This window comes from Chinchilla lanigera, unplaced genomic scaffold (genome assembly GCF_000276665.1).
Source record: "Chinchilla lanigera isolate Chin_1 unplaced genomic scaffold, ChiLan1.0 scaffold00058, whole genome shotgun sequence".
In the NCBI taxonomy this organism is placed as follows: domain Eukaryota; kingdom Metazoa; phylum Chordata; class Mammalia; order Rodentia; family Chinchillidae; genus Chinchilla; species Chinchilla lanigera.
In genome coordinates, this window is record NW_004955459.1 from 9,683,021 (window position 1) to 9,695,584 (window position 12,564).

At 39.2% G+C, this 12,564-nt stretch overlaps 1 protein-coding gene across 2 annotated transcripts in view; it reads right to left on the reverse strand.

The window, feature by feature from the left end:
* Epb41l5 (erythrocyte membrane protein band 4.1 like 5) overlaps window positions 1-12,564 on the reverse strand; it is a 141,793-nt gene that overhangs the window by 41,095 nt on the left and 88,134 nt on the right. For both annotated transcript variants that reach the window (XM_005397658.2, XM_005397654.2), the window contains exon 17: window positions 3,226-3,389. In XM_005397658.2, the coding sequence (XP_005397715.1) occupies window positions 3,226-3,389 (164 nt within the window). The remainder of the gene's footprint in view (window positions 1-3,225; window positions 3,390-12,564) is intronic.

Below are 12,564 nucleotides of genomic sequence, written 5' to 3' on the forward strand. Positions count from 1 at the left end.
GGGGATGCAGAGCAGCAAGAGCCAAGTTTGCAACTGCAACTGCATACTGAAGTTTATTCTGTAAGAAGTTTTATAGCATACAAGTGTAGTTTTTCAGATAACATATGAGTACATACCGAGCCAAGTAATTGTTTTTCTGACAGTCTGTTCCAGGTGTGCTCTATAACCCAAGGTCTGTTGTTATCTTATTTTTCTAAAGCACGAGAAGCAGAAAGTTGTCACACCACCACAAGACTGCTCAGGACATTTTATTTTCTACAAGGCCGAGACATTCTATTTTAATCTACAAGGCCTCTGGCCACTTTCCCATATTGTGAAAGCCTAGCCAAGCAAGTTCTCAAGGTTTTGCGAGGGGAGAACATTTTCTCCTCAAGAGGCACAGGCATTCCAGTCCTCATCTCAACCCCAAGTAACCTGCGGCTCCGGCCCACACAAAGGGAGGGCCTAGGGGCCTGAGGATCCTGTGTTTCCCACAGGTAGTCCTATATTTGGTGCATAGATTTTTACGATTGTTCTCGTCCTCTTGAAGCTTCCCCCTCATAAGTATGTAGTTACCTTCTTTATCTCTTTTGATTGTTCTTGGTTTGAAGTTCACATTGTCTGCAAACAGAACAGCTACACCCACTTTTTTCTGGGTTCCTGTTGCATGGAGTATTGTTTTCCATTCTTTAGTTTTCAGTCTATGAATTTCCTTTTGAGTTAAATGTGTTTCTTGTATACAGCATATAGCTGGATTTTGTTTCCTGATCCACTCTGCTAGTCTGCTTCTTTTGGTTGGTGCACTGAGATCATTTATATTGATGGTTATAACTGATATGTACTGGCTTATCTTTGTCATGATATATTCCTGCTGTTGGATCCTCCTTTTTTCCCTCTGTTTAACTGCTTGCTCTGCTTGGTGGTACCTTTCTGTTGTTGTTCTTGAAGTTGTGGTCTGTTTTTCTTTGTTTCTAGAATATCTTTTAGTACTCTTTGTAGAATTGGCTTGGCACTCATGAATTTCTTCAGTTGTTCTTTATCATGAAAATATTTTACTTTTTCATTAAATTTGAAAGATAGTTTTGCAGGGTACATCAATCTGGGTTAGAAGTTGTTTTCTTTCAGGACCTGAAATACTTCACTCCAAGCTCTTCTTGCCTTGATGGTTTGTGTTGAGAAGTCTGCTGTGATTCTGATAGGCTTTCCTTTTTAGGTGATCTGTTTCTTTTCTCTAACAGCTTTTAATATTCTGAGCTTTTTTAAGTTTCTGGGATCTTGATCACTGTATGTCTGGGTGTAGAGTTATTTTGGTTATGATTAACTGGAGTTCTATATGCTTCACTTATGTGTATGTCCAATTATTTTTTCATGCCTGGGAAATTTTCTGCTATTTTTTCTGCAAATAGTGTTTTTGTGTCATTTGTGTTGACACCTGCTGTTTCATTAATACCTATTAATCTGACATTGTTTTTCTTTGCTTGGTCTTGCAGTTGTTGAATTTTTATTTCCTGGTTCCTTGTTTGTAAGAGATCCCTCCTTTCACGTTCATTAGTGGCAATGCTGCCTTCAACATCTGAAAGTCTATCTTCAGCTTCATTCAGACAGTTTTGCTAGCTTTCAATGAAATTTTTAAGTTCCTGTATATCTGTTTGCAACTGTTTCATACCTTCTAGTTCTTTTCTATATTGTTCACTAAAGGTTTCCATGAGTTGTCTATGCTCTTCTATTTTTTTGTCCATGTCATCTTTGGATATGCTGAACATTTCTTTCATTATTGTTGCCATTTCTTTTTTCACCTGAGACATTATTTCTGGTCTGATGTCTTCTATGGCCTCATGGAGTTGTTTCTTTACTTCAGTTGCTATCATTTTAGAAATTTTAGGTATATGATTTCCAGGCTCTTCTGTGTTGATGTCTCTTGGACTTGTTTTGGGTGGTGTGGAGGTCTGGGATTGCATTTTGCTCCTTTGTTTTGTCATTTCTGAAGATCCAGAGGCTCCCTAGAGTGCAGCCTCACTCTCCTGATTGTATGTGAGTGGCAGAGCAAGAATCTGAAGATCCACAGTGCTCAGTGCAGCTCCTGTGCTGGTGAGTGGTGGCAAGGTAGGGTCCCTGATGCTTCCAAACTTTCTTGCATTCAGTTGGCTCCCAGGCTTTTGTGGGAAGGGAGGGGGAGGCTTGTCATTATTCCTGAGACTGTCTGCGGTTCGGCCCAGCTTCCACAAGAGTAGAGAGGATGCAGGTCGTGTTCACCGAGGTTTCAGGTATTGCCCAGAACAGAGCCTGCTTCCCACACTGGAAGGGGAGGGGTGAGGGTGGACTCCCCGAGGCTGCTGACTCTGTCCAGGTTTCAGCTGAGCTCCCAGGGTGGGTGTGAGTTGTTCTGGCAGCAACCACCAAGACCCCAGAAGTTGTCCAGAGCTCCCCGTGCTTCACACACTAGTGGTGGAGGCACCAGACTGGGTCACCTAGGTTGCTAAAGGTGTCTGGTGTTCAGCCCAGCCCCAGCAGACACAATACGGGCATGGTGAGTAGCCACCAAGCCCCCTGAGGGTGCCCGGGTTCCACCTGCCTTGCACACTGGTCAGGGTGACGCTACCCTGACTCACCAGGCTTCCTGAAGGAATCCAGGATTCAGTTCAGCCCTGGCCGACACACTATGGGTGTCAATGCAAGCTGCTTTCAGAGAATACTCATTACACTAAACTTCAAAAGAAAATTTCTGTTTAAGAACAGTCCACATTTTCTGCTCAAACCAAATTCTTAAATATATAGATATTTTTAATGAACAATTTACTTTCTCCTTTTAGCCTCTGAAAAAATTAAGGAAAGAAGCATTGTATATTATTTCTTTTTATTGGACTAGGTAACTGTATTAATATTTATGAATAACAAAATGCTTTCCAAGAGCTAATGTAAGGTCTAAATATTTATTCATTCCTCTCTTAAATAAACTTTCCTTAATTTTTACTCGAGAAGTGAAGTAACAACCAAGAATAAAAACTCATAAAGGCTTAATGATTTATAAACGATACTTAAACTTCATGGCATCATGGCCTTAATTACATTACCTTAAATATTTCAATGTTTTCATGCCAAAATAAGGCAAGAAAGCATAAATATTCTGAACTAAATTTAAAAATTCAACTACTGCATGGAATATTCTTGGAGGAACTGATTGAGGTATTTCATTTCAAAGGAAAACAAAGTTAAATGTCACTGATGTAGTATGGAATATGTACTTACTCCCATACTCAACTTCAGCTTCCTCTAAGCCAGGCGGCCTGGTGGCTGCGTTAATGTCATCCAGGGGTGAGGATGTTTCTGTGGTGTCTGCTGCCTCAATTATATCACTAACGCTTGTTTCCAGTAAGTCTGGGTTATGTAGTAAATCAATATTCAGAGGAAAGCTGTAAAGGTGACAGAAAATTTACTTAGAACAAGAAATTTATCATGAAGAGAATTTAAAATTCCAAAAAAAATAATGTAGGAAAGGACATTCATGAAAGAGTTTAATCAACACTTTTTTTTATAGGCATGTGAGCATGTTGGTAAATGCCTGTAATCCCAGCACACTGGGAGACTAAGGCAGGAGAATGGTCAGTTCAAGCCTAGCCTGGTCAACTCTGTGATTCAAGAGACACTGTTCTCAAAATAAAAAAATAGGACTGGGGATACAGGTCAATGAAGGCCCTGGGTTCAATCCTCAGTACTGAAAAAAAAAAAAAAAGGCTTTATTCACTTCTCAAAACCCTATGGGAGATTTCTTCCAGCCAAGATGGAGCAAAAGGGGCTGGTTGAGATTTCCACCTCAAATAAGCTTGGGGAGAAGAGACACATCAAGGAACATAAAAGAATGATCCTGAGATTCAGTATACAAACGAGATGAACTTTAATGACTGCCTTAAGAAAACTCTTTGCCTATGGTGAAGTGGCAGAGAAATGAGGCAGAACATCAAGGCCTGCCTTAGTGGCGAAGATGGGGCTGAGAATCTAGGGAGACCAGGACAGCTAGCAAACTCAGAACAGAATACCAGAGGACAAAGCAGCACAGAGAGCCCTCGGGGCATGCACAGGGTCCTTGTTAAAGTTCTCTGCAGAGTACTGACAGCAGCCTGTGTGGTGAAGAAACACGGGATCCCAAGGCCTGGGAAAGAAATACTTGAATGGATTAGAGGGATGGGGGCACTCATACTGGCCACCAGTGCCTGCTCCCACTTACACACTGTGAAAACAAGTAATTCACATTGCTCTGAGTATTCAGCAATGTTTTACCTAGAGAATAAGTGTTGTAATCAGGGTTTACAAGGGCACAGATTTAATACAAGACACATAATTTATAGGATTATTTTATAATATTTACCCAGAAGGTCAAATGCAGAAAAGTGCAGATCTGTCCATACACTATAGACTCAAAGAATCCAGCTGAAGGCCTGGATCCCACAGCAGTGTCCTGCACAAGTCCAGCTGAAGACCTAGAGCCCATGGCAATGTCCTCCATGAGCCCAAATGGAGAACATGAGTCCACAACCATGTCTCATGCAAGTCTGTATCAAGAATCTGCACTGGGAAAGCCCAAAGGTCAGTGGTGGAAGCTAGAAAGTCTGTGCCAGTGGTATGAAGGATCTGTGCCAGTAGGCTGAGGGATCTGCACTGGAGCCAGGAAGCGATGCTCAAGGTAAAGACCAGAGCACCCCCAAAGAAAACAGCAGGCATCCTCAGTGACAGCGAGGACCTGAGCTCATCCTATGATGAGAACAGCTGAGTTCATATCAAGAAATCAAACATGACAAGCTTCTCCAGGAGAATCAACAGTGCATCAGGAGAACCTCCAGTTCTCCTTTTATGCTGCTGGCAACAAAACTCAGGTGGGCCTTCTGCACCCAGCACCACACTGATTCAGCTGGGTGTTACAAGTTGAACATTAGTTAGTCCACCACAGTCAAGTAGCCCAGATGGGCATTACAACAGACCACTTAAACAAATCGTGAAAGTGAGACTTGAAAGGGTCAAATTGTTTCTAAGTGACTAAACTACTCCTTTAAAAAATTCAAGAAGATTTAGAGGAATACTAAAACACCTAGCACCCCCCCCCATAAAGTTTGAAATGCCCAACTCCATTCAAAGATGACCAGGAATGCAAAGAGGAAGAAAAAGACATCCCATAGTATAAAGGATAAGCAATCATTTGAAAATCAACTAAAATTGATCCAGATGTTAGAATTAGCAGAGAAAGGCATTAAAAGTTTATATATTTTCCATGTTTTAAAGATTAAGCACAGACTTGGAAGTCAGAACAAAGACCCAAATCATTATCTGAAATGAAATACAGTGAAAAGGACTGATACATTAGACATTAGAAAAATATACTGAACTCAAAGGCATACAAGAGAAGCTACCCAAAAGAAACCCAGAAGAGAAAAAAAGAATCTAAAAATTGAAAGGAGTATCAGTGAGCCATGGTACTCAAGTAGCCTCCTTCCTGGATAAGAGGAGTTCCAAAGTGAGGGTTGGAACAAACATTTGAAGAAACAGTGGCTGAAAAATTTTTAAATTTGATGAAAACTATAACCCCACAGGTCTAAGAATCTCAACAACTCTAAAAAGACAAAATATTAAAGGAAATAACATTAAAGCACACTGTAATCAAACTACTGATGAAAATAAATTTTTCTTTTTAAAAACTAATTTTTTATTTTTTAGTTTATTTGTTGGTACTGGGAATTGAATCTAGGGCCTCCACACTAAACTACAACCTTAGAACTTTTTAAATTTTTTATTTTGAGGTAAGGTCTCACAAAGTTGCATCAGTTGGGCTTGGATTAGTGTTCCTCCTACCTCAGCCTTCCAGTGTTGGGCTTACAAAAAAGGACCACTACACCAGTTTAAAAATGATTTTTATTTGAAGAGAAAATATTCAGAAAAACATACAAAACAGATGCATAGCTTAGCAGTTTACTATAAGGCAAATATAGCAAGCCCCTGATTTATGAACATTTGAGTTACAAACTTTCACAGGTATATTGTGTAAAACTCACTTTGTTGGATTGTGAATGAATCTGACTTACAACTGTTCTCCAGAGAACATACAGCCATCATCTAAGTCAAGAAACAGAATGCCAGGTACAATGGCACACATCTGTAATCTAAGCTCTGAGGGAGGCTGAGGCAGGAGGACCATAAGTTTGAGCTCCATGTGGACAGGCAATTTAGAAAGACCCTGTCTCCAAATAAAAGCTAAGAAGGGCTACGAGTGTAGCTCAGTAGTAGGCTACTCCTGGGTTCCAACCTCAGTAGTGCAAAAAAGGAAAAAAAAACCCCAAAACCCCAAACCACAGCTAGGCATGCTGCCCAATGCTTGTAATCCTAGCGCTCTGGAAGATGACGCAGGAGGATTGCAAATTCAAACCCATATGGGTAACGTAGTGAGACCCTGTCTCAAAAAATTAAAAAGGACTGGGGATGTAGCTCAGTGTGAAGGACGACCCTGGGCTCAGTGCCCAGAGCCACTTGACTGTTATTGCCCAACAAACTACTTTAAAATACTGGCTTTTGTAATGCATTTACTTGCTCAGAGTTCTGCTTTCTGAACTGGGTCCAGCTGGGTGGTTCTACTTAGTTTTGCTGGTGGTCATTTCTGTGGCCACATTCAGTTGGTGGATCAGCTGATGGCTTAACCAAGGAGGCTTTCTTTCCAGTTGGCCTTTCTAAATAGTATCTACAAAACAGTGTGTCAGGGTCTGCAAGAATGCCAAAGCTACTCGAATCTGTTAGGACTTCTTAAAGCTTAGGACTGGAGAGGCATAGCATTACTTTGTGACAGTGATAGCATCTCTTTTGGAGCTTTCAGTGATACAGACAGCTCATACAAATGCTCTTGGTTAAAGCCACTCCCAGAACCAGCCCAAATTCCAGAGGAGGGGACTACACACAGGTGTGAGTACCAGGAAGTATGGTTAGTTTTAGGCCTCACCCCAAACACAGACTATCACACCACTAACTCTAGATTTTATAATAATGACTTCCTCATATTTCCTTATGGTTTCATTACCCAATTATGCATTTTAAATACCATAATCTTACACATTAAAAAAATCTTCTTAAAAAATCAGTGCATATTAATTATGCAGATTAGTGGGCATACTATATGCATATCTCATATTCTGGCACATCTCCTTTTGGCATAGTGTCTGCATATCTCATATTCTGATTTCCCTCCCATTACTCCCCTCCCTTTTCCTCCCACTTATATCTGCTTTTAAAAGACTGATTTCCCCCCAGTCCTCCTTTGTACTTTCAGGCCATGAGAAAAAACATGCAATACGTGACTTTCTTAGTCTGGCTTATTTCACTTAACATGACTGTCTCTAGTTCCACACATTTTCCTGCAAATGAAATGATTTTGTTCTTTTTATGGCTGAATAGTACTCCACCATGTATACAGATTGTATTTTCTTTTATCTGTTCATCCGATGATGGGCCCCTTAGCAGTTTCCATAGCTTAGCTACTGTGAATTGCAGTACAATAAAAATGGATGTGAATGACTATATACTGTGCCTAGTGTAGGATCTCTATATATTACCTTAAAAAAGATGTATATGAATATCATTCATATATATATATTCTTAGGACACTGATATGCATAATATAAGCAACCTAACCTATATCCATGTTTCACCATTTGCTAGGCACTGGGAATACATGTAAGAAGTGCTGGGCTTCAACTAGGATCTCATCTTATTGAAAAGTTTTTGCACATTAAAAGAAATCACCAACAGAGTAAAAAAAAAAACCTGAAAATTGGGAAAAAATTTTAACCAAGTGTCCCTCAGACAAAGGACTTCTATCAAGAACACATAAAGAATTAAAAAAAAATCAGGCCCCCCACATTCAAAGACCCAATCCAAAAATGGGCATCTGAGATGAATACACACTTCTTAGATAAAAGAAATACAAATGGCAAATAAATACATGAAAAAATGTTGATCATTGGTCATTTGAGAAATGCAAATTAAAACAACACTGAGATTCCATCTCACCCCAGAAAGAATGGCTATCATCAACAAATCAATAACAAACACTGGTGGGCCTGTGGGGAAAAATGAACCCTTCTCCACTGTTGGTGGGGGTGCAGACTGGTACAATCACTATGGAAATCAGTGTTGAGATTCCTCAAAAAACTAGGATTAGAGGTCCCATTCAACTCTGCTATTCCCCTTCTGGGTAGTTTCCCAGAAGAATTAAAAACATCATGCCACAGTGATATCTGTACACTCACGTTTATAGCCGCACAATTTGTAATAGCTAAATTTTGGAAACAACCTAAATGCCCATCAACTGAGGAATGGATAAAAAAGGAGGGCTATTTTTATATAATGGAGTATTACTTAGCTATGAGGAAGGATAAACTCAAGGCATTTATAAGTAAATGGACACGAGAGACCATACTCATAAGTGAAATAAATCAGACTCGCAAGTGTAAACATTGTTTTGTTTCCCTAGTGTAAGAAACTGAAAGAGTAAATAAGATTCAAAATCTGTAATACTGTGAAAGGGAAAGAAACTGCCCAAAAGGAAAGAACTGGGATGAGGGAAAGGCCAAAAAAGGAAAAAAAAAAATGTGTATATATATATATATATATATATATAAATATAATATATATATGTATACATACACACAAATTAGCTGAGTTTTACTAGTTTCTTTTAGTTCACTGAGAATGTGCTTTTATTGTGTGATCAATTTTGCATGCTTATATCGTGTAATCTGAGCAACTACTTTGAAGATGACAATATGCAATGTATTAACCATTGTTAATTTTCTATCATCTTGTTTTGAAATTTTGTATCTGTTTTTATTTCTTTTTCTCTTTAAAATAAAAAAAAAAAGGACATGGAGTTGTTTTTTTTTTTTTTTGTACTAGGAATCAAACTCATGATCTTGTGCTTGGCAGGCAGGTGTGATGCTGCTGAGCTGTACCTCCAGCCCCATGCAGTACATTTTTATAGTATGCTGACTTCATAATTATTTTAGGAATATACCACGGAATGGTTTAGCTGAGTCAAATGGTAGCTTTAGTTTTTTAAGGAAACTTCATATTGATTGTCATAATAGCTACTGTATTTCCCCCAAAATAAAACCGGACCTATAATAATTTTGCTTCAAAAGACGTAATGGGACTTATTTTCAGGGAATGTCTTATTTTTCAAGTGCAATAATCTACATTTACTCATGTACAAATATCTACATTTATTCAAACACAGCCATGTCATCTCCTGGAACATCACTGTAACTCTCCAAACCCGGATTCTGGCCTGGATTTCTTGGGAATCCATTTCCTGGATTGTTCTCAATCTCTCATGTTCACCAAGGTCACTGTCTTTAAATGTGCACTTCTTGTCCATGTAGCCTGCTTGCAAAGCATTGGCAACACAGAGGTCTGCGATTTCATCCAATGAATTTTTCACCCAAGTCGTGACCTCTTGCAGGCTATCCTTCACAAAGTTTCCATTAAATTAAGTGAGTTGAAGACCAGCCTGGACTACAGAGCAAGACTTGTCTCAAAGTGTCTCAGAAACAAAACATAAAAGAAGAAAAAAAAGAAAATGATGGTTCACTCGAAAGCAACGAAAACCTGTAGGCGCCAAAATGCAGAAAATATTTCACACGAGTGCATTGAATGTGTTTGTCACAGCACACAATGTACTGAATTACGAACATTCATATTAGACACAATCCTGTCCATTATTAAGTATGCACATTACTTGGGTGCTGTGTCTGTATTCTGGCTATGGTAGTAAGTCCCGAGTTCATTTGTTTATATAGGCATTTACCACTCAACTAACGGTGGCCGCTTAGTATCTGTCTATCATGTGTTGCAAAAGTCACACTAAATACATCTGTCTGGCTGACAAGTAGGGCGTCTATTACAAGCATTCTGAAAAAACATGTTAGGGCTTATTTTCGGGTTAGGTCTTATTTTTGAAGAAATACAGTATACTAAACATTCCTATGAACAGTGCAGAAGAGTTCATTTCTTCCTTCATTGTTGCCAGCATTATTTGTATTCCTGATGACAGCCATTCCGATGAGTGAGATGGGATCTCAATATAGTTCTGATTTGAACTGAATTTCCAATGGCCAAAGCCGTTGAAAATTTTTCCACATCCATATTAGCTAATTGTATTTCTTGGGTTTTTTGGTGGTGGTACAGGGGACTGAACTTAGCTCTGTACTGAGCTACATCCGCAGTACTTTTTAAATCTTGAGCCAAGGTCTTGCTAAGTCACTAAATTGCCCAAACAGGCTCAAACTTGGGATCCTCCCATCTCAGCTTCCCAGAGTGCTGGGACTACAAGTGTATATTGCCACATCTAGCTGATTCATTTGCCCATTTATTGATTGGGCTGTTTTTCTCTTTGGCAATGAGTTTTTCATTTCTTTAGATATTCTGGCTGGGCACGGTGGCACATGCCTGTAATCCCAATACTTGGGAAGCTGAGGCAGAGGGATCACTGTGACTTAAGGCCTGCCTGCACTACATAGTGAGACCCTGTCTCAAAAAAAAAACAGTGTGGTTAGCAAAATTTTCTCCTATTTTGCAGACTCTCTTCATGCTGTTGTTTTTCTGCATTTAGTTTGATGTAGTCCTATTTACTTATTGCTATTATTTCCTCTGCTATTGAAGTCCGACTCCAGAAGGTTTTTTTTTTCATATTAGGAATCAAACTCAAGACCTTGCAGGTGCAAGTACTATGCCATTGAGCTAAATCCACTCACAGAATAAAATATACTTTTTACAACTGTAGTATTACATTTCCTCAAGAAGATTTTGCCTGGCCTATGACTCTGTCCTATGTTGTCTTTTAGGAATTTCAAAACTTTAAAAGTTTCAGGTCTGATACACAGATCTTTTACCCATTTTGAACTAAATTTTGTACAGTGTGAGAGATACGGATCTAGCTCCAATCTTCAGTCTGGATATATGGATATCCAGTTTTCAGGAATACCCTTTGTTAAAGAGCTGTCCTTTCTCCAAAGTTTGCTTTGTTAAAAATAAGATAGCTGGGTAAAAAAGGGCAACCCTCTACCACCTAAATGGTCAAGAATGTCTCAGATATACACAGTGAGAAGAAACGAGCTAGTCCTGGAAGGGAAAGTAAATATGAAAACAACAGGAGACAGGTTTCCAGGGCGGGCAGAAGCCTGAAAGCTCAAAGCAGAAGGCCTTGTGATATACCCAGCAAAGAAATGCTGAGTCTTTCCAAATATTCCCAAACCAATTTCAACTTTGTTTCTCCACTTTGCTTTAAGAAACATGAAAAAAAACTTTCTAAAAACTTGAACAAAACAATTCCATTATATATTTCTAAGTTACCCTGAGAAATATAGCATCAATCATTTACACATTATATGAATTCCTTTTTTTAGACAGGGTATTGCTAACTCACAGTGATCTTATTGCCTTAGCCTCCCAAGTGCTAGGATTATAGGCATGCACGAACATACCGGGCACTATAATATGAAGTCTGATGGTGAGATGACTTAAAATGATTTTCAGTTTACAAACCGCAAAATGATAGTTTTTGGCAGATCAGCCTTTTTTGTGTGCAATATCTGCAAAATGGGGATAATTATGTTTGCCATACAGCAATGTCCCCAAAATACAATGTAATACTACAGTTGTAAAAAGTATATTTTATTCTGTATCTTTTTCTTGGCTGCGTGACTTTGGGCAAGTTATTTTCTGTAAGTCTCAGTTTCCCCATCTGCTAATCATGGAAAATCCATTTTAGATTATTATGAGTAACAGGTCACTGTTAATAGCACAGTGTATAGCATATATTAGATGCTCAATAAATATTGCTTTCTTCCCTTTGCTCACCTGGGGCCAGGGATATAGCTCAGCAGCTTAAGTGCCTCCCTGGGAAGTGCAAGGTCCTAAGTTCAATTCCTGGTACCGGCACTCCCCCAAAAAAGTCCAACCCTTTGCTCACCTGTTATCTTGTCCTAAAAGTCATTCACTACTGCACTTTTTCCTACCTGGCACATTTTATGAAAGATATGAAATGCAGTAATTATTTCATACAAAACAAAAGATGTCTTTTCTAGCAAAACACTCCTTATGTAGGACAACAGATCAACATTTTAGACAGTTTTAGGGTAAAACTGTGATTGCCTTTGCCAAGAGGATACACAAGTTACACCAGGGTTGAGGCTATGGCTCTTTAGAAAAAGTCATGTGCCCCAGGCCCAGTGATGTTGCAGATGACACCAGATGGAAAGAGACACATCACTGGAGATGTTATTTCATCACATGGAACGTGCACGGTGCCTGGCAGGCGAGCGCTGTCACCACACATCTTTAGCTCCCGTGGATGATAGAAAAAGAGGGGAAAATAATGTAGTATGTATCACCTCTCACCACCACCATGGATGAATAACAGAAACGAAGACTGAAATGCAGAAGATAAATGCAGCTTTACCAGAGAAAGACCCAACCAAGAAAGAGAACTACAGACCAATCTCCTTAATGAATATAGATGCAAAGATACTCAATAAGATACTAGCAAATAGAATGCAG